The following is a 22,952-nucleotide window of genomic DNA, read 5'->3' as shown; positions in this document are numbered from 1 at the left end:
AGTGCGACAACTTCTGGTAAAAACCCCATTATGGAGGAAGCCTATGCTCAGCAGTGGACAGTTAACAGCTGATATGATAATTAGATGATGATGAACGACTTAGTCAGTGTAACTTCATTATTATATTTTCTTATTTACTTTTATTTATTATGAATTTAAAAGATGGGAATATTATTAAATATGTGACAATCTGATCGACTGTTTATTACATTTTTATAGTTAAATCACTGATTTAAATAAAAATATTAACAGAATTATGAACATATACTGGGTGTACTATGTTTCTTTTGTCTGAGGAACTATCTAAGACCTTTGTTTGCTTACGAAACATTTTATAATATAATTAATTATAATTAATTTATGCAATTTGTTGATTGTGTAAAAATAATTATCATAATTTCACAGATTTAATTAGTATTGAAATTATTTTACCGTTTGATGGATTAGATTAAATTAAATTGTAATTAGATACATTTAATATTTAATGTATTTGGTTATAATTGGTCAAAGTTTCTAAGCTTAGGTCAGTACTTTTAACCTTAACCCGGCTTATAAAGATTATTTAAATATGTTATTATTCGCGTAGACTATTCAAAATTGTAAACTGTGTATAGATATTTTATAATTACTAGTTGTTTTTGGATTCAGTTTAAATTCAGCGAAGTAGCTGCTACTTTACTTTTATATAATGTGTTTTTACAAAATAGTTTTGTAGTATGTTCATTATCGTTATTATCGATACAAGTACCTAAAAGTAACTGGATGCGATTGAATTCAAATAATGAAATTGACAAAAAAGTAAATATTTACTAATAGATGTCACTGTCACCTGCATAGTTGCACGCCTTATGAAGAGTCGATTCCATTGCTTCTATGTCTTTGAAGTTGGCCCATTAACTTATTCCAATTCACACTGAGTGAATTGGATTTTCTTTACTATAATGACCGGTAATCCGTCGCCACACATGTCTTCAAGGGCGGTCTAATGCCGCTCTCGCATGAGCTACATAACAATTTTCGTAACGGGCCATTACAATATCTCATCGTGACATAGAAAAATTTTACATGTCATTTGGACATATTTTTACGAGTGTTTGTTTTTCATACAGGGCGGGCCCCTTTTCACACGGTGCGTTAAATTGCCATTTAGTGAATGTTTCACCACATTTACTATTCGCTTGATTTCGATCTTGAGTTACGTAGTTTTATTTTATGCATAGAAAGCTTTTTTGTTATTTTGACGTCATTTTATAAAATACATCCTGTTGTAATTAACAAAATAACAACTTTTTTTTTTAATCTAGTAAGTAGTTTTATATGCTATAAGTTTAAATTATAAATTCCTATATCCACGTTGCCAAGATAAAATGCAACATATTTACCTTCTCCATGCCCAAATGTACGTTTATGATAATTGGTTGAGTCATTAAGGCCCCAAAAGGCAACAAATAAATAAATAAATTTGTTTTTCAAGAACTCTGTATTCAATAATTTAAGTTTTAAAAAAGTACGACTTCAAACAAAAACAAAACAAATTTTTACATTTAGGTATAACATTTTTTAGGATATGAATTTACTCGTATTTATTACGTATGTATGTAAGATTGTATATCTTCTAACAGAGGTTACCAATTAGTGATAAAATATTTCAATAGAACTTAACGAAAATGTAAACAAATTAATATTCGACGATGTGCTGATGTCCAATTGCAGCACGAATCAAACATCGATTAATTGACTGAATGTTTTGATTGTTAATAATCTTATTTAGAATGTTTCTTTGATAATTTCATGTTTTTTTTTGTTACCATTTATATATAGTATAAATTGTAACATGGTATTTATATTTATATACCATTACCAACAATATTTGGTTACCATTTCATCAAGTTCTATCGAAACAAACTATAGTATGTGACAGAAAGTCACAAACAAATTTTTCGTATTTTAACTACAAATGTTTTGATTAACAGTCACATGTTATAAATATATCCGGAACCGAGGGTGTATCGAATCGGACTAATTACAACTGCAGGAGGAACTTGGAGACATGTGGCCTACATTATAGTTGGCTTACATTTACGCTATACTATTTTATATTGATTTAGTAATTAAGTAAAATTATATAGGACAAAGGATTACTTTTATAAAATAGATTTAATGTAAAAATAAATTGTTACTTTCAATTGATGGATATTACAATATACTTAAACTTAATACGACATTTGTGTTATGAACTGAATCTTTGCCATTAACACGAAAATTGAATTTGTTTAGTTTTAGTGTGTTGTATATAATTCCGGCATAAAATGTTTTTTTTTTTTTATGAAAATTGTACTTTCAAATAACGAATATCCCACAACAGACTGTGAATTTATTATTAAAAAGTATTTAAAGAGTACAATATTTTATTTTATTTTTCACACATAATCGATATGTAAATCATAAAAGCATATTAAAAAACATAAAAATATGTACTTATAGGTTTTGGTAACCCTTTACGTATGTAAAATTTTTAATGGAAATTAAACTAAACAATAGAGGTTCCCTATTATCTAATTTTTAAAATATTATTTGTTGAGAATTTATTACAATTGATATTTATATAATTATATAGTTTTAACTCGTCATATCCTCATAATTCCCTCTCATTCGCAAATCAACAATTAGCAGACAGTCGCGTGTCTGCGTCGACGCATTCTTATAATTTATCGCTTCTTTGCCGATGCCGCGCTCGCTGCCGTTTGAAAAAACCTGTCGTGGTCTCGCCACAAACTCAGTTTTAGACATTATGACTCACCAGTATTTTATAGTGGGACCCACGAATCATAATATAAAATTTGCACGTGCTATTTGTGGTTCTGATTGAACGTTTATGTAGTTTTATGATATCGATCTAGAGATGATTCCCACGAACGTTAATTACGGCGCATTGCAAAGATTTTTATAGGTGTAAGAACAAAAGATATGGGTTTAATATCTTTTACGCATACACAAAATTATATAGTTTTTATTTTCCGGTGTTATATATAATGAATTCAAAAGAATAGGACAGATTTAGTATTTTTAAATATCATTTGTTTTTTGTCAATTTTTAGATATTGTTTCGCAACAAGCAAGTTTTTGCTTTGCAAAGACAACTGGCACCTTAAACGTTAAAAAATTAAAATGGGTAAATACAGATTTAAATACCATCAATTGTAAAAAGAATTGTGTAAATCGGCTTACAACTGGTGATGTAATTGCGTAGCTAATAAGTAATAAATAAGACGAATTATGGATCGTTTTTTTTAGAATTTTTATTCTTATGAATATCTATATAAATTTGTATCATATGTAGGTATCTACATATGTATATTTAGGTCAACGTGTGCGGCCCATCAATGCATACTTTCAGCGTGGCGGTCGTCTTTGCAGTGTAATGATGCCTGAAGCGTGCGCGCACCGATTTCAGAATGTTTCACGCCTTTTTTTATAGTGTAGCAACAGACACATTGCTTGGGTGTGTTCTTAATTGTTCGTGAAGTGTCAACTTTAGACATAATTGCAAGGGTTTATGTTTAATTACCTCTTGAATATTTGACGAGTTTGGGGACAATAATTTTAATTTTATAAGTAAACAGTTTTTTATGGATTTATCTAGTTTGTTATTGTAGTGTTGTTATAATTTTTTATTTTGTATATTCGATATTTTGTAACATGTCAAACAAAAACATATTAGTATATTAAATATTAAAAATTTTACACACACACACGCCCACGCACACGCACACGCACACGCACACGCGCACACACACACACACACACACACACGCGCGCGCGCACACATAGTCTGTATTTTGTTTTTTTTGTTAACTTTGCTAAGTTATATACTAGAAATAAGTTTTAATGTTAAGTTTATTCTTGCACTCTATATCTTATATTCGATATTTTGTAACATGTCAAACAAAAACATATTAGTATATTAAATAAACAAAACGGTTATTATTCAATACGCCGATCGTGTCAGTGGTTCTATTATCAATATGTTCACAGAAATCGGTTCGGTTTGATTAACAGAGTAAACCGAGTGTCAACAGGGTTATATAGATAGACAACGTCGCTCTCGAATTTGTAATATTCAGTTAATAAAATAATCTTTATTAAATAGGAAATCACGGTTCTACTTGGTTTCAGGACGTTGTTAGTTTTGAGAAAAACACTATAAGAAACTTATCATTATTTATTATTATTATTGTCAGAGCTCTGTTAACTTTATTAGTAGTCTATATATTTGGGTATATATTTGTAACATATTTAATATTTTATACCTATCTATATTACAAAAGCTTGTACGATTGTTTTTTAAATAGCGGCTTAAAAAGTAAATAGCATTAATTATAAATAATAATTTACTGAATGTTACACACATATATAATATGTATGTTCTTTAATAACTTTGTAAAATTTATTTATTAATTAGAAGTAAATTGAACGATTGAGCTGGGGAGCATGGTTATTTTACTAAATAGTATTGACTTAAAAAGATTTTGTTAATTTAAATACTACAGACTTAACCGAAGTTTCCTCTCCAACGAAGATTATGTGTAAACGGGCCAACAAATTAAGGGTTTTGTAAGCCACAAGACCAGTGAGCCGTTGGTTGATTTTTAATTAAAACGTTTGAAACTCAATTCAAGGTTATATTGTTAATGAATCGACAATTTCTGTTTGTTTCGATACAGCATTGTATCGTACCCAAATTGTAAGGGCTGTGTACATACAATTTCATTAAAGAACTTTCAGAAATGTTGTTTGGTATGTTTACATTACGTCAAAGCGTTTAATACATTTTATATTTATAAATGTAACGCTAAATTGGATCATTAAACATTTTAAGAATAATAATGATGTACGAAGTCTTATTTTTTTAATAGTTGGAGTAGGTATAACTATTTAACACATATACCGTGGGGTGGAAGGGGTTGTTAGTAATACAGAATGGCAGTCCTATTGCGAGTAATATACTCAGTTAGGTCGACTTCCTCGTGATCCCCCTGGAAATCATCATGCATAATTCTTAGTGAATTTATCACCATGAGCTAGCTGACCTGCCTTTTCATCTATCATCGCTCACTGGTGTCCTACCAGCGTATATCGAGAGGGGGTCACCATCCCACCACCACCCATTGAAACAGATACACATACAAATATATAGGCTTGCCCACTATGCTTTGGTACCTACATCAAATTTTGAGCATAATCTGACTTATATTAATAATATTAACTGGCTGTATATCGTGACTTTGTCTGGATGGATTAGTATAAAAAGCATCCTTTGTGTCAGTATAAGAATGTATTTGGGTACCAAATTTTATTCATATCCGTTCAGGCGTTTAAACATGATTAATTTGAATGTGATAAAAAGAATTATGTAGTATTGGTAAAGTAGGCGTGAAAGCAAATAGTAGGAATTAATTTTATGCTTTGAATAAATAATGAAAAATAGATAATAATTTTATAAGAATAAGATACATATAGCTTGCTCAGAGAGAACATACAATTATTTTAGTATAATTAATAGTTCATCGAACTATTAATAAATTATTATTATTCATATTTCATTGCAGTTCTTATTTCTATAATTGGAATTTGGGAAAAAACATCAATATGCTATTTTATTTGGCACAATATAATAAATATTTTTTTGTAAAATTTATTAAATATTATGAGTACAATAAACTCAATATAACAATATTTTTCATGTGTGCAATTTTTTTTTAAGTAGTATATTCAATATTTTTAAAAATAATTAAAGTTTTTATATGTGACAATGGCGATTTATTTTAAATTCAATTTAATTTTAATATACTTAATAATATAAATATTTATCAATACGTCTTGATAAATGTTCTTGATTGCTTTTAATTTATTATTATTATTTTTATATAAGTACTACACATAATTTAAGATGTCATTATCTCTTCTCCTGTTCTTTGTTTTTATATTTTTAATTTGCTGTCTTTATATTTAGAAGCAATTTTTTCAACATATCTAATTGTATTTGTGATTCTTCGAGTCAAAATTGTTTTTTAATTTTGCGATGTTCCATGACACCAGCATGTGTAAATTTTATATAGATGTAAGTCTTATTAGAAAAAATCTTACGAGTATTTTGAAATAATATACATTACAAGTCTACGTCAAGGCGAAGCAACGGTCCAAATATAATTACCTAAATAATTGTCATCTTAAAAATAATTGCTCTATGTTTATTGCTCTCTGTATGTTTCCCAAGAAACTGGCGATAAAAATATCAGTTAAGGCAATATACTGCGGAACCCCAAAAAGCTGTTAAAATTTGTGGCTTTATTGAATGCGGCTTATGAAATACGACCTTGGCAAACGTCCAAATACTTACCATTGACACGTTCACTAATTAATAGTAAAGTTTGGTAAAACAAGCGTTTTTAATTGCTCACTCTTACTTTTTGCTGCGACTGTACTTAAAAGGTAGTGTTGCACAATAGTATTTAGAATTATTGCAACATTAGTGAGAAGCAGAAAAAAATATTGTAATTTATGTGCTTCCAAAGTGGAACTGTGTAAATAAAATAAGCGTAGATAATCGATTAAGGTCCAATGAGACAAATTAAAGCTATCGTGTTATCGTAATCAAGTTTGTACTATTTAACTCCGTTCAGTTCATCTATGTCAATATGAATCTATGGCTGTGTAACAATAAAAGATTTTTCTAATTAATTAAAGTTAGTATAGGAGATATCTCTTATGGTAATGTTATCTTCACGGCCTGAGTAATAAATCTCACAACCTTACCTGAGGCTTCCGCCGTAAAGTACCTACAGCAATCTATTTGGTATTGTGTTTTAGTTTGAAGGGTAAAATAGCCCACGTAATTTATAATACAAGTAAATTTTTTACCCCTCGAATCTCAGAGGTGACAATATTACCCAGATGATATATGATGTCTTCATTATCATCATATCAGCCTTTAGCTGTCCACTGCTGAACATAAGCCTTCTTTTTGGGGGATTTTGCCAGTACCTAGTTGATATACTTGGCAGGCGGATTGGCAACCGCAGTGAGGCTTTGGAGATGTTTTAGGAGGGACGCTGTTGTCCATTCCTCGCCCTCCCTTAGTCGCCTCTTACAACACCCACAGGAAAGGAAGGGGTAGCCTATTCAATACCGGGACGGCGGTATAGGTATATACCTATGTATTCTGTGATATTCATAATACTTTACAGTCCTTTATAAACTCCTAGTTGTCTCTCCAATTTTACGGCTTTCTACGTGTGAATCAGTATCATACGTTATTATCCTGATAATAAACAATAACTACCTATATATAATTATTTTTTTCGTGATTTAGGTACATTTCTGCAAGAATTAGTAATTTTGTATGTATACCTATTACTTAGTATTAGGTATAATTTAAGTTTCGCTTATAACCTACTTTTCTCAGCTAGCTATTGGTAAATATATAGATATAAACCTGCAGGTACAGCAAAAAACCGAACAAAAGAATAATTCTGTATATGGGTTCTGTTATCTTTTTAGCAGTACAAAAAACTCGCACAACGCTGGCAAATGAATAGATAAACAATAACAATTGACAAATTCTGTATTGGCGCCCTTATGATTTACAATTGAATTTTTATATATTCAGTGTAGGTACGTGGCATTTCACATTTTCTACTTATTTGTATATATGGTGGGATATGGCAGTGAATTTACAGGGTACAGAGGAATGACATCTGAGTCCTCAGAAATGGTAATGCATGGGGGATATTATGGGCGAAACAGTATACTCTGTTATGCCCATGTTTATAGACGATAGTTACCACATCCATCAAGTGAGCCGTCAGCTTGTTCGCCATTCTAAGTTGCATAAAAATATGTAGATATAAAATGAGAGTAGGTAGGTATATATATATATATATATATATATATATATATATATATATATATATATATATATACGTATTAGATGTATTTAGATTGTTATAGCAAATCGAATGAATGTATGTATATATATACATCTATTTAACTACCTACTTGTACAGAATGTAAAGGAACGTTTTTATTTATACCTATACCTTCCTACTAGCTTTAAGGGAGTAACCCTTCTTTGTATTCATGGATTTCAGAAATAGGAAAACTAATGAAAGAGTCAATTTTAAATGACGTATCAAGATAAAACATTTTAAAACATATACCTACCAGTTTTTAAGTTAGACCTTCAAGAAATTAATTGTGAAAACTGCATTAAATTTGATGCAATAAACAGACAGACAGATAAAATTTATAAAAAAAAAAATATTTTTACATCTAAGATTTTTTTTAATGGGTGATGAGGGAATGATAATCCTGTCTGCGCTATCGGTAATATGCTGGCAGGGTACCGGTGAGAGATGACAAGTGAGGATGAAATCAGGTCAGTTAGCCCATCGTTACGAATTCAAAAATTAACCACTGTAGTTTCCAAGGGGAACCGCGTGGAGGTCGACCTGATAAGGTCTAACCTTATAAGATACTAACTATTATTACTAATAATCCCTTTTCCCCGGTATCTAATATTAGGAACATCAGTAGTTACAGACGTGAGAATTGATTAAAAAATAGAGTAATGTATAAGTAGTTCAAAATAATGACAATGTCTTTAAATTAGGTATGAAAATAAAATAATCATGTTTAATTACTTGTGGTTCTATCTGTTACTCAATTGCACGGAATCTAGCATATTACATAATATAACAAAATATTTGTAATTTACACAATAACTAGTCATATGCAAAATAAAATATGCTGAAGAATATACAACATTGGAAATAAAATTTGTATTGTACACGAATGGTGAGCGACATTGCAATTAACTCATACAAGCACACCAGTTCGTTTCCCTTAGTGTGCTCACAAACTCCGCCCCAAACAAATTTGTCCAATCACCGACTGTTGCTCCATAGATCGTGGTGGCAACACGCCTCATGTTTTTCGTCACGGCACGGCGACTCAGGCGCGACTCACACATTGTTAATGCAAACGTTCTCCTCTTTGAAGATACCGGATTCGAGCCTTCGTGCTATCTCTTTTTCACACCGGTCGAAGTTGATCCTCTATTGGTACAGAAAAATACTATAGATGATTCACAAAAGTATACAGTAAAATTAAAAATAATATCGATTTTATTATATCTTTAAAAAAATATAGATTTCGTTTAATATTACTAAAATTTTGACATTTTACCCGAATATTTTGTTACCGGCGATGTAGTACATGCTGTCAGCGGTGGGGTGTGTGAAGGAGACAAATAATCAGGTGGTAAAGTCTCGAAGGCTGCGGAGGCGGCCAGTTTGACCATTTTTTGTTGGGCCGCTGATTGTGAAAGATTACACTTGAGAGTCGAAATACATCTTTACATCACACGTCAGTGGGCACTGCGCTGTCTTCAAAGTAACACGGATTAGACACACGCAGTTTCATTTTACGCAATTATGCCTGCGTGTGACCTGTGATAGTGAAAGACTGAAATAGTGATCTCTATAAACTCTGTATGTGTATGGACTAATTTGGTGTTTGGAGCTGCGTGTTTTTCACAATCAGTTGTTACTGTAATTTCAATGGCGGTTTCAACATTAAACATGACACCGTACTTCACAGGATACTCTTTTCAAGGTACGTTTTCAGTTGTTGTTATTTGTCCGTTCATAATATTCTTTACTAATTTTATTGGTTTATAATCTATTTTTAATTCCATTATTATATATAGCTACACTATTACTGACATGTAGCGAATTAGATATAGTCTACTTCTGTATTATTTATTACGTTTTATAATTTTTTAATGTTATTTAACTATGACTAAGTACCAAGTTTTGTGCATATATAATATAGCTATCGTGAATTGGTACCTGATGTTTTCTTCAAAACAGTAAGTTTAATATTTCGTATTATGTTTTTAGTTTAATTAAGCCTAGTTTTTTTTTCTTTTTCTTCGAATCGATGGTTAAGGAAGGAGTCAGATATTATTAGCCGAGACTCTTGCGCCGCTAATAGCTCTATCATTGGCTGCATACAGTTTGGATAACATTTCACTAATGTATTATGACGTTCATATATATATATTAGATCGAGAGAGTCCAGCGCTCGGTTCTGAAGACAATGCTAAAAAAGAGACACAGATATCCTACAACTGAGTTATATAGAGAAAGCAAAATTCTCAGCGTCCGTAAATTAGTTTTGTTACAGACAATCTTATTGACCCATAGATCAGTGTTAAGGTCCAGATATTATATAAATTTATTAAAGAAACGAATCTTTCAGGTACAATTGAGAGTAATTCAGACGGTTTTCGCTAAACATATTAGCCCATACATAATTATAAGTGTCTACAATAGAATAGCTAAAGCAAATTATATCAAGAAATGCTCTTTTCCTAAGACCGAGATAAGGATAAAGGAATGGTTACAGAACCTTAACTATGATAAATGTGAGAAACAGCTTCAGATCACATGCTAATATAATAATTAAGCCTCAAACTTATAGAATTTACAACGGAAAGCTATTTATTGTTATTGTATTGACTATTATATATATATATATATATATATATATATATATATATATATATATATATATATATATATATATATATATATATATATATATATATATATATATATATCTAATATCTGATTTTATATGATATAGTATATATTTTATCTTTATACACTATATAGAAGTAGTTTATTTAATTAATTTTCTTACAAATTTGCAGGTAAAAGCTAATGAAATATTTAATAATGTATATGTTGGAGTTCAATTTATAAATTAAAGCATAATAAACATAACAACCTTTTCCGTACTTTCATTGCCGATTAGTGATCTATTGCATTAGTGAAAACTATTTTGAAATGACATAAAAATAAACTTGTCTAAATAGGTGCGTTTTTATTTTTAAAGTCTCAAACGACCATAAAACTATAAAGGCACGAAGAAATTACACGCTAAAAGTGTTTGTTACAGCTACCAATATAACAATATATCATCCTCACGCAAAGGAACACAAGAAAAAAAATGTGTACATTTTCTTTAATGACAGATCCTTGTAAAGGCAGTGCAAACATTTTAAAATGGTCAAGGATGTAACATAGAAAGTGATCTGTTCTTGTTTCAATAAAGAATTTTTGTCACGACTCGTCTATTGTAATATTATAGTCGCTCTTCAAATGATCTTGATCTTAATTTTAATATAATATCTCTAATGATTGTTTATAATGATTTGTCAATACTACAATTAATTGTCTATAGACCTTTGTGTAGCATTGATTTTTATGTTTAATAAAATTTTAATTTTATTTATTTCTTTATATTTACCTACAACCTATAATTAATTACTGCAAGTAAAAACTTCTATCATGTATTTTGCATTAAAGTCTTGTAATATTTTTTTATAAATAATCATGATTAATATTCATCGGAAATCCATCAGATTACTTTTATACAGAAGTCATTTGCTTTTTTTATTTTTGGGTTTTCAGCCGTGTTCAGGTGAACACAAATATTTATAATTAATGGGATCTTACAAGTAGGTAGGTAGGGTAGGGTATTTATTATATAACATTGTTTGAAGTGATTTTTTTAAACAGTCTATTTTTTTATTTGGCTAGTGCAATTTAGTAAATAATCTTAGGATACTTGTATATCGAATTTGGTAGTTTAAAAACAAAACAGAGAAAAACGTAATAACTTGAAATCCTTTTTAATTAGCTTTAGATACTTGTTTATTTTATGTAATATTGTTTTCGCAAGATAAACTGTTTACAATTAGTAAGTGTTAAGTACACAAAAATAGACATAATAGCAGTTGCATATTCTCAAGACTGTTTTGTCTTTCTACATTTGTCTGCGTTATATATTTTCTAAAGAAATTATGACCTACAATAAAAGTATCGACTAACTTTTGTTTTCAAACTATCGCTTCTCTGTATTCGAATTTTATGGCCAGAGATACTTTTTTTTGAGTCAAAACGGTCTCAAGAATAACTGTTACAAGTAACTTCTGTTCATGCCAGGTTCTTGTTTAGAATTGTGTAACAAAAACAAATACCCGTAAAGGGGAAACAAAAAGATTGAACCGTAAACTATAAGCTTGATAAATACGAGTACATTCTTTTACAGAGTAGGTTTATTAATAGACTATATATTACTATACGGTATATTACGATTTGGTTGTGTGATCCTGGCATAGAATGGGTCAATCTTTCCTTTCCTGTAAGTGTTGTAAGAGGCGACTAAGGGAACTTAATGGTAGGTAGAGGGATTGGCAGCAGCGTCACTCTTAAAACATCTCTAAAAGTCTAACTGCGGTTGCTAACCCACGTGCCAAACGTAGCAACTAATGGCAAAGATCCCCTTATGTGAAAAACTTATGTTCTGCACTGGACAATTAATAGCTGAAATGAACGATGATGATAGTACTATTATTTTTTTATACTATGAAGGTAGCAAATAAGTATATAGCCCGTCTGATGAAAAACGATCACTGTAGCTTATATATTACTATGCATGCACCTAAAAAGGTTCAGTAATAGATATATAGATACCTACATAAAAATCCCGTATCATGATGTTCCTTCATGCTAATCTTTGAAATTGCTCTACCAATTATAATGAAATTTTGTAGATGTAGGTACATTGTACATTTGCTTGTACTGAAAGGGGACAATACAATGATAAACCCACTTGTGCTTTTGGTATAATTTGGCTGAGCACCCATATTATGGTAGCTCAGGATAGAAGCTGTTCATTTTTGCCAATCGTGATGAATTAACTACGATAGTTTCCATAGGAACGTCGTGGAGTACAACCTGATAGAGTATATTTCTAGAAATGGGTCTTCGATATTATTACTAACAATCCCTTTCCTCTCAATAAGTATTGTCGGTTCCAATGTCTGAGATAGGGCAGTTTTTAAATGTTAAAAAATGGATTTGATAGAGTCAAAATAACGTTTGCTTGGGGGGTTGTTAGTAATGCAGACCACCAGACCTATTATTAGAAATAGACCCTGTCAGATCGATTTCCACGTGGTTCTCCCTGGAAACCATCGTGCTGAATTCCATATGATTTACGATGGTCTAACTGACCTGCTGTTTCTTGCTTACCTATCATCCCTAACTGGTGTTCCGCTAGAGTATATCGATAGTGTAGGCGGAGTTACAATTTCTTTATCATACATTAAAAAAAAACAATGTTTGCTAATCTATATACTTACTCCTAATTTAAAGTTTCCATTGTTTTCCCAGCGGCTGAACTTTGAGTATATATTTCAAAGGGTCGCCGTGTATAAATAAGAACGAATACAGCTCCGAAAAGCTTTCGTACTGACGGTTTTACACATAAATCATTAGCATACGAAAACATTTCGACTGCATTGTTGAAAATGTCATTCCAACTTATGGCCTGTTTCTTAGCCAAATTAAAAAGAAAGAGATGGTCGGTCACGAAAGGGTTAAGAGAGAAAGAGATAAAGGCCATTAAAGAATGCCGACAATATTCTTATACGTAGGTTACGTGCCATATGTTATGATGTTTAGATTTACATCACCCGAGTATTGTATTATGTATAAAATTGTATAATAATTAATAAAACTTACCTTAAGCATATTATATTGCTATCGTATTTAGTAAATTATTATAAAATATCTATTAAATTAAGAAAAGCATTTATACATACATATACAACATGAACTTTAATTATTTATTTTATTTAGATAAAAATTAATTTTATAGTTTCACTGTTAGAACATTGTTTTAAAAGTATGCTATTTAATTTAGAAATCTAATTAACATACTTTTGATATTTTATTGTGCAGGTAAGTAAATAGTTTTCTTAATAATTAGAAATAATTAGCATACTTTTAAGACAATGTTCAATTCGAAACAGTTTACCCTGTGTATATAAGCAATGATTTTTTTGTTTCAATATCCAAGTAATGTATTTTAAAATTTCTAATTGTACATTTATTAGTTTTCATTGTAATTGATAATATTTATTTATAAAAAAAGTTAAGTTCTTTTTCTAAATGAGGCACAATGACAGCTATCGAGGTATAGGGGCTCACCGCGATGTGACCGGTCCTTTTATGTTATTAAAGTTGTCTTAAACCTTTAATTCGTCTCCAAAATATACGACTTTCCGATGTGTAAGTCTGGCTTAGTGTCATAAACGTTTTCGATATGCACACTACATTGTAAAACATTTGTTTAATAAGAGAAGATGAAGAATTTTTTTAAGAAACAGATTTTGATTTTTATACGTTGCTTATTTCTTTAGTTATAGTAAAAAAAATGGATTATTTCATTAGAAATAAGTGGCATAAAATAAAAATTCCATATATTACGAAATTATATTAAATATGTGGACAGACCACCGTGTGGTTCCAACATAGAATAGGCCACCCCTTTCTTTCTCGTGAGTGTCGTAAGAGGCGTAACGACACCCACAGATAAGGAAGGGGTGGCTTATTCTATGCACAGATCACAGAAGCTATTAAGGGAGCTTAACGATCGAGGGATGGGCAGCAGCGTTTCGCTTAATTTTTTTTTTATACAATTTAGAATGGCAAACAAGCTCACGGCCCACCTGATGGAAAGTGGTAACCGTCGCCTATAGACATGAGCAGTACCATGGACATAACAGAGTATACTGTTTCGCCCATGATACCCCCCATGCGTTGCCATTCCTGAGGACTCAGGTGTTATTCCTCTCTACCCTGTAAATTCACGCCATATCCTCCCTTAAAACCGAAACACAGCCATGCAAACGCAACTGCTTCACGGTAAAAACACGAATGGGACAGAGGTACCCAAGCAATTGACTTTTGTACAAAGTCTCCCTCTAGTAAATCATCTCCATAGCCTAAATGCAGTTGCCAACCACCCTGGCAAGCGTGGTAACTACTGGCAATACTTCCTAATGACAAAGGAAATCTATGGGGAAGGTTTATGTTTAGCAGTGAACAGATAACGGCTGATATGATAATGATGATGACAAAGCAAACGCAGTGTAAAACAATGACAAAATGGAGAGACAATCACATGTAAGTTGCAAGTAGTCAGTAGGTGCTAGTAGATCAGGACCGTTCCTCATGGTAGCCTATGGGGATGGTCTATATTTAGCATAAGACAGTAACTGGTTAAAATAATAATAATAATGATGATTTATGTGCAAAGTAGAGATACATTATCTAATTAGATAGATCAGTATCATCATGATTCCAGCCATTATCTGTCCACTGTTGAAAATAAGCCTCCCCATAGACTGCCAACGGCCCCAACACACCTATATTCATTGGCTCCCTGCATTGCCTTTGAGGTAATCACTTCATCTAATGGGCCCCCCATGTTCTACCCTGTGTTTGCCCGTACGAGGTCGACACCCAAGAACTTGTCTTTGCCATTGGTTGCCGGTTCTTTGAATTCAGTGACCAGACTATTGCCATTTGAGCTTTCTTCTCCTTCGGGCTATATACATAGGCTACTTTGCTGATGTTCTTATTTCGGATTCTATCACGCAAAGAAACTCCGAGCATAGCCGTCTCCATAGTTTGCTGATTAACTTGAAGCTTTTGCATACGGGCAATCATGTAGGACCACGTTTCGGTCCTGTGAGTTATCGCTGGCTACACGCACTGATAAAAAACCTTCGCCTTCAAACTTTGAGATATTTTGGATGAGATGTGGCGTAGTTTTCCAAATACTGCCCAGCCGAGTTGGATTCGTCAACTGATTTCTTCTGTTTAGATAGTTTATAACCGCAAAAAGAAAAAGAGATGTATTTTTTCGGATCGTTTTGTTTTTGTATCCAACTCTTCAAAAGCAACAATCGGGTACATAGGTTTTTTTTTATTTTTCATATACTGTAATATAACTTATTTTTTGATTCTGTGCTAAGTTATGTAATGAGTTTATAGATGTATGTAACTTACCATAAAATTGCAAAAAATAGAGGGCAAATAAAAAAAAAAATTAGTGATAGGCAATAGTATTCATGTAAGTATAATATTTTTATGGATTGTAATGGTGTTGGTTTACATTGGAGAGGTACTATTGAGGGAAAATAAGTAAAGATGAAGTCAGGTCAGTTGGGAAATCGTGAAATGAAACAGATTAGTTTCCAGAGAGGTCGTGGAAGTACTACTAACAACAGTGGGTCTGTTAATCTCCATGATTAAGTTATACAACTTACATTATCTTATGGGAGTGTTTTACTAGAAACATTGGTTGAAACACAACAAATAAATTTCAGTATCCCCATACTAATTTATTAATATCTCCTATATTATTGAGATGAGATCGTTTCTAAACAAAGTTATGTTATTAATTTCGATTTTAATTTGTACAAACCTAAAAAATTTTAGCCAACTATTTCCAAAGTGGTTAAATAGAACGTTGCCAGCAGATCAGAATATTCGCATCACTATTTAGAATGAAATACGTAAGATAATATCGATATTAGTTCGCATAATATGCCCGATGACGGTCAGCAGTGCGCTCGTGATCAGATCCGCTCGGGGCTAGGTGACGCCGATCGAGCGATACCAACGAAAGAGCATAATTTCCTTGTGAACGAGCCTGCACTTCTGAGATTCCGTAATGTGCTAAGTTTAACGGATACTAGCTGTACGCGAGAATTTGTCTACGTGATAGTCGAATTTAACTTTGTTTGTTACTTCTTGACGCTGTAATCACTCAATTTGTCATTAAATTTTGTATAGTTACTTGTAGTACGAGTATTTGGGATGGCGAAGGACATTAACTACTTATTTAGGTCAATCAACATATACAGTGTTTTATCATTTGACAATAACAAGTGTACATTAGACTGTGTTAATAACATATAGGAGCTTTGACCAACAACGTTTTTTTGGCCAGTCTTCCTTTGGTAAAAGGTGAGATAAAGAGAGAACTTTTTAAAAATTTTGGAATTTGAAGAACCATATGATAGTAGGTATAATCATCATTTCATACAGATAAAATAATTAATAATAGATATAAATAGTTCGGTTTTATTTTATTTTGAATTACAAAGCACTGGTTCAATCCAATTATAACTTATACTAAAAACATCACAAAACATTGGATTTTTGACCTCTATAAAGAGTTCAGTACCATAATCAAGGTTTAGTCACATTCATATCACGGGCCGACAAGCGGTGCACATCTCTGCGCACACGCACACAGTTGAGCGGCGCGGGCGCAGATCAAAGGCACCGACAGGCTCTTTTAGCCGCATAATATGACGCGCCCCGCCGCCTTCGCCCGTGGACCGCGAATCTCGCCCGGACACCTCCAGGCTTGCCATAATGCCCTGTTCCCATCTATTAATAAACAAATTGACATAACGGATGTTCCATTCAATTTTAATAATCAGCGATGTTAATTATGAGCTTGTTACGTTCTTGTTTTTTTTTTCAATAAGTTGGATACAGATTGTATCAAACAGTCTGTATTATATATATATATATATATATATATATATATATATATATGTATATATGCAATGTTATTTTATATGTAGTGAACAAATTCACGGCATACCTACGCAAGTTTAAAAATAATATCTATTGTAAACGAAAATGATGTGCTTAAATAAAAATATGGCACGTTATATTTAGAATTTGATGTAGGTGTTTATTGCTTTTTTTTCAATAATATACGAATAAAAAACTCGGAAGATGTCCTTTATTAAAAATATTCTAAATTTTAAACGATTGTTTAACAAATTATGAAACATCAATATAAGTATATAAATAACATTTCAGAATGACACTGACTTTATTAGGTATCCGATTGGCCCGTCGACTTGGTACCTACACCTATACGGGTTTGATTCAAATTTTCCTTAGTCGTTTCATACAATATATTGAGGACGAAAATGAGGTGATATACATATTATATTCTACATATATTCTAGAGTTCTCTTCCAGCAAACCCGAAGTGAAAACGAACATCAATGTCAGTGGGTAGAGCGGTGTACAGTATTGTAACAATTGTTAAACAAACAAAAAAACTATTTAATATATATCAATCAAATTAAATTGAATATAATAATATAGCATTATTTGTGTCTATTGACGTACTTAGGATTATTTTATAGGGGGTTTGGTTCCTATAAAAAAGACTTATGTACTAGACAAGTCTTTGTGAAGCTTTGTATGTATCCTGGGGTGAGCACTAGTCTATTCTGAAGATGGGTCAAAAATACTTCCACGAGTATGCATAAGAAAACCATTTTATATATTCAAAGGATTTATGTAACTATCATTATGTGGCGTGATAAAAAGAAATTTAATTTTCTCTTTATAACGTTAGTGTATTAAAAATATTCAGTATTGAATAATAAGATTAATAATCATACAATGCGTTGAAATGATTATCAGATATATCGATTCGCGATAGATTGAAATCTTGATAGCTCGAGGTAAAATCGCGTGCCTCTTTTGCGATGAAGCGTTATGGAGAATATTTTACGCATTGAATTGTGTTCTCAACCAACTTCAAAGAGGAGGAGAGTCTCAATTCAACTGCATTTTTTTTTTTATATTTTTATGTGCATTTTAACAAAGATTTAATATTCTGTATTAAGTCAATTGTAAATAAATTATAAATAAATTAGAATAACTTATTTGAATGAAAAGGCTTATTTTAATTACTTAAAAATAAGAAAGAATCAAAATCAAATTAACACACACTTATACATACACAAGCACATATACATGTACGGGCACGCATGTGAATACACACAGGCACGGGGACGTACACACATATACACTAATACATATTCACAATAATTATGTATAGGTACATAATATCATCATCATTTCAGCGGTTAACTGACCACTGCTATAAGGAATGGTCCTGAGCCACTTCATGCACTGACTTTTTGAGGTCATTGCTCCATGTAGTAGTGGATCATCCTACACTGCGTTTGCATGGACAGGGTCAAAACTCAAGAAAGGGAAAAGGGATTGTTAGCAATGGAGTTTGACAGCCTCATTGCTTGCAATATACCCTTAGGTCAACCTTCACGTGGTTCTCCCTGGAAACTATCGTGAACAATTCTTGTTGAATATGTCACGATGAGCTAACTGACTTGCTTCATCCTCACCTATCATCTCTCACTGGTGCCCCGCCAGTGTATACCAATAGCGCGGGTAGGGTTACCATTTATTTATTTATTTTATTTATTTACACTTTATTGCACCAAGTAAAAAGAGAAATAACAAATACAGTAAATATTAATGAGAAGTGATACAAAAGGCGGCCTTATCGCTAAGGAATCTCTTCCAGACAACCTTTGGGTAGAGGACATTGAGAAAAAGACAAAGAGTAGGTGGCGCACCTACTCTTTGTCTTTTTGGCGTATTATATAAATATTATCATATACAAACATATATAGATACGTACATACATATATACACATACATATATAATATATACAAAATTAAATATATACATAACATACACATACTTAACAGCACACATACAACAGAGAAAAAATGACGAAGGAAAACGAAGAAAGAACACAGGAAAATAGTACTAAAGTGAGAGGTAGTAAGATTTAACAGAGGTTTTGAAGCTAGTTAGAGTTTGAGCGCACCGAATAGAGGTAGGTAGTGAGTTCCATAGACGAACTGCCTGAACAGTTAACCATTCTATTATCACCCATTAAAAAAAAACTCAAGAAAATTCCTTTTATATTGTTTGTCGGTTTTTCGAGCTATCTGACCATGCATATAGGTACTTATAATTATTATAATGTCTTGTTGATTTTCTGTTATTTTCCAAATTACATTATTACCTATTATTGTTTCATGGTCACGTCAAGAAACAGATATGACGGCGACTTAATAAAAAAATCTGCCACCTAGATAAATGACAACCAATGATAATAAATGCATATCTGCGATGTATATAGTATATTGTATTAATATGTAAGAAATTATCATAATACAATATCGGATAGCTTAATGGAAAACGTTTAGTACTATACAGTCATGTATTTATCTGTTGAGTGCTCTACAGCGCGAAATAACTCACGTGCACGGCGAGTCATCGATCATAGTATCACTGTACCATTAAATTTTCTAAGGCGTGTGTTACACTATCAAATATATAGATATTTAATAGTGTAACACTTCTTATGGTTCTGTGACCACATATTTATGAGTCACGAATGTTGGGTATAAATGAATATTAATCTTTCTCTTCTATTTTTAAACAGCAAAATAAAATATTAAAAATGTGATTAAAAAATGCATTTATAGCTTTATATTTTGGTAAACTAATTTAGTTATTTAGTTAATTTTACTAAAACCCATGCTGATATCGTAGCTTTTTTTGTGGAGTAAAATACAGTTTGTTTTAAAACACATCGATATTTTATTTATTAGTGGAGTAAAATACGAGTGTATTAATTTCTTATGCAACTTGGAATAGCAAACAGGTTGAAATCTTACCTAATACAAAATGATAATCGTCGTCTAATAGGCATGAACACACATTACGGAATACACTGCAATCCAAGTGTCGGTTCTTCTGGGTTGCTCTATTTATTTAATTTCACTGTCATATATCACATTTCAAATCCAAATTTAGCCATTCAAATTACTTGATGCCAGAAATATCAGTGGGTCAGAAGTATCGATGCATACATGTGTTAAAAAGCTTTTTTCTAATCTACCTTTGATGGGAGAAGGGATTGTTAATAAATAATAGGAACTAGTCGCCCCAATACTAGCAATAAATTTGTATTCTCTCAGGTCGACCTACACGCGGTTCCTCCTGGGAAACATCGTGATTTATTCTTAATGAATTCGTCACGATGGACCAATTGACCTGCTTTATTCTTACCTATCATTCCTGTGTCCCATCAGCATATACCGATAACGTAGGCGGAATGATTCTTCAAATATCATCCATTAAAATAATCTCCCTCTGGTGGTAGTACCGATATTATTATCTTCAGAATGTCATTTAGAAGAACATTCTCGCTTTTGTACTACATTTTACTGATACGGCAGTGAATTTACAGGGTAAAGAGGAATAACACCTTAGTCCTTAGGAATGACAACACATGGGGGGTATCATGAGCGAACAGTACAGTCTGTTATGCCGTGGTACTGCTCATGTCTATAGGCGACGGTTACCACTTTCCATCAGGTAGGCCGTCAACTTGTTTGCCATTCTAAGTTGTATAAAAAAAAGTTAAGTATGTGAATACGTTAGCCCGCGAGCTTCAACTTAGTTCACATCATTTTCCATTACGTGAGATCATAATTAATCGTAGGACCCTTCAATAGTAAAAAAAAATGGAAATAATTTTTACATACTCACGAGATATATTTATACATAGGTACTTGTGACATAATATGGCTATGTTTATATATTATTGTATTTACTCTATTGTGTATAAAGTTTTCATGTCGTCCATTCTACGCCTAATACAAATGTAATAAACAAAAAATTTGCATTGAGCCATGAAATTAATAGCTATTAAGCATATCGAACACCTTTACAAGAATGTGGTGTTGGAAATTTTGAGCTCATTATTAAAGCAATGTAGTCCAGCGGCGAACCACGTCAAAGAGTCCATTTCGTGTAAGAAAAGAAAAGAATCCGTCAAATTAGTACATAACGCGGTTTGAATACTGAATGAGGTCAAACGGGGCATTCTCAAACACACTATTATATCGAAATAAAATATTCAGTTCCATTCATTACTTATGTAGATACATTATATTCGGTGGAGTGCTGACAAGCCGAAAGCGTTGCTTTAGTTTGTACAGATGGTTGCCAGTTCAATGGGGAGATGCATGTACCTACTCGTGTTTAAAACAAATTACTAGAATAGGTTTTGTATTTTTCAAGCGAGCCGCTCTTGAGAATGTAGTGTGGCTCCCCCGTTTCATCCTATAATGACTAATATTTAGTTAGTATCTACTATCTAAATCGCTTCCTATTTATGTTTACTGAAAGATGCAACAAAATTTTTTTTTCAATATTTTAGAAACTCACGCAAAAGTATTTAGAATTATTTTAATATTTTATTTATTCAATCGACGTATATGAATACAAGTACAGACACATACACCTATACCATTCAACTCCGCGCCTTAGTTTCTCGCATATTAAAAATATCTTTTCAATAATAAATAAAATATCAATAAAATATAAAAGTATCAATTGATATTTACCCAAACGGTTATAAACCGCTATAAGAGATGCTATGTAACGCATGAAAGTATAATACAATTGATTTGATATTCGATTGCGCTACATTTAGTCGCGGGCCACGCGACCAGGCCACACAGAATACTTCGATGGCTTGAAGAAGGCTTAATGGAATGACACAGCCTTTGTGAACGCCGCCCAATTCTAATGCCTATTCAGATGGCATTTCACCTCTTTGTTGCTTGATTTTCGATAGTAATAGGTTATTTTATTAGTGTATAGATGAATTTTAACAGGTTACGAGAAGAAATCTCGTGTCAATCGAATTCCAATATTACTTTTGTCATTTCGGTCACGAATGAATCAGATTCTCTTAATAATATCGATTATGTTGTTGGTAACGTCGATTTGTTGATCAAATTCGATTCAATATGCTGTGTTGATAACATGCAGAAATATGCATTTGGCAATTTATTTTATATTCTGTCAACATAATAAATTCTATTTTATTTCTCTCTTTGATGATATGTCATGCTAATTACTTAAACAGTCTAGTTGAAGAGAAATAGCTAAATATAATATTTCATGTCAATATTACAATAATTTTATTTTTAAATCTATTGATTGTTTTTCAATACATAATTCTTCTAAATCTTTTATAGGTACATTTATGATTTCATTGGGGTTTGAATTATTTTGTCAATATTAAGGGA

At 31.8% G+C, this 22,952-nt stretch overlaps 1 protein-coding gene across 2 annotated transcripts in view; it reads left to right on the top strand.

The window, feature by feature from the left end:
- The first annotated feature begins 9,048 nt into the window (after window positions 1-9,048).
- Window positions 9,049-22,952, top strand: part of LOC113516071 (protein gooseberry) — a 31,106-nt gene continuing 17,202 nt past the window's right edge. The window contains exon 1 of one of the 2 annotated variants that reach the window (XM_026900422.3): window positions 9,049-9,675. In XM_026900422.3, the coding sequence (XP_026756223.1) occupies window positions 9,621-9,675 (55 nt within the window). In that variant the 5' untranslated portion in view covers window positions 9,049-9,620. The remainder of the gene's footprint in view (window positions 9,676-22,952) is intronic. The other variant, XM_031909007.2, reaches the window with a different exon arrangement.

This window comes from Galleria mellonella, unplaced genomic scaffold (genome assembly GCF_026898425.1).
Source record: "Galleria mellonella isolate WM207_F2 unplaced genomic scaffold, CSIRO_AGI_GalMel_v1 utg74, whole genome shotgun sequence".
In the NCBI taxonomy this organism is placed as follows: Eukaryota; Metazoa; Arthropoda; class Insecta; order Lepidoptera; family Pyralidae; genus Galleria; species Galleria mellonella.
The sequence above is the reverse complement of the archived record's forward strand: the minus strand, read 5'-3'. Positions and strand labels throughout refer to the sequence as shown.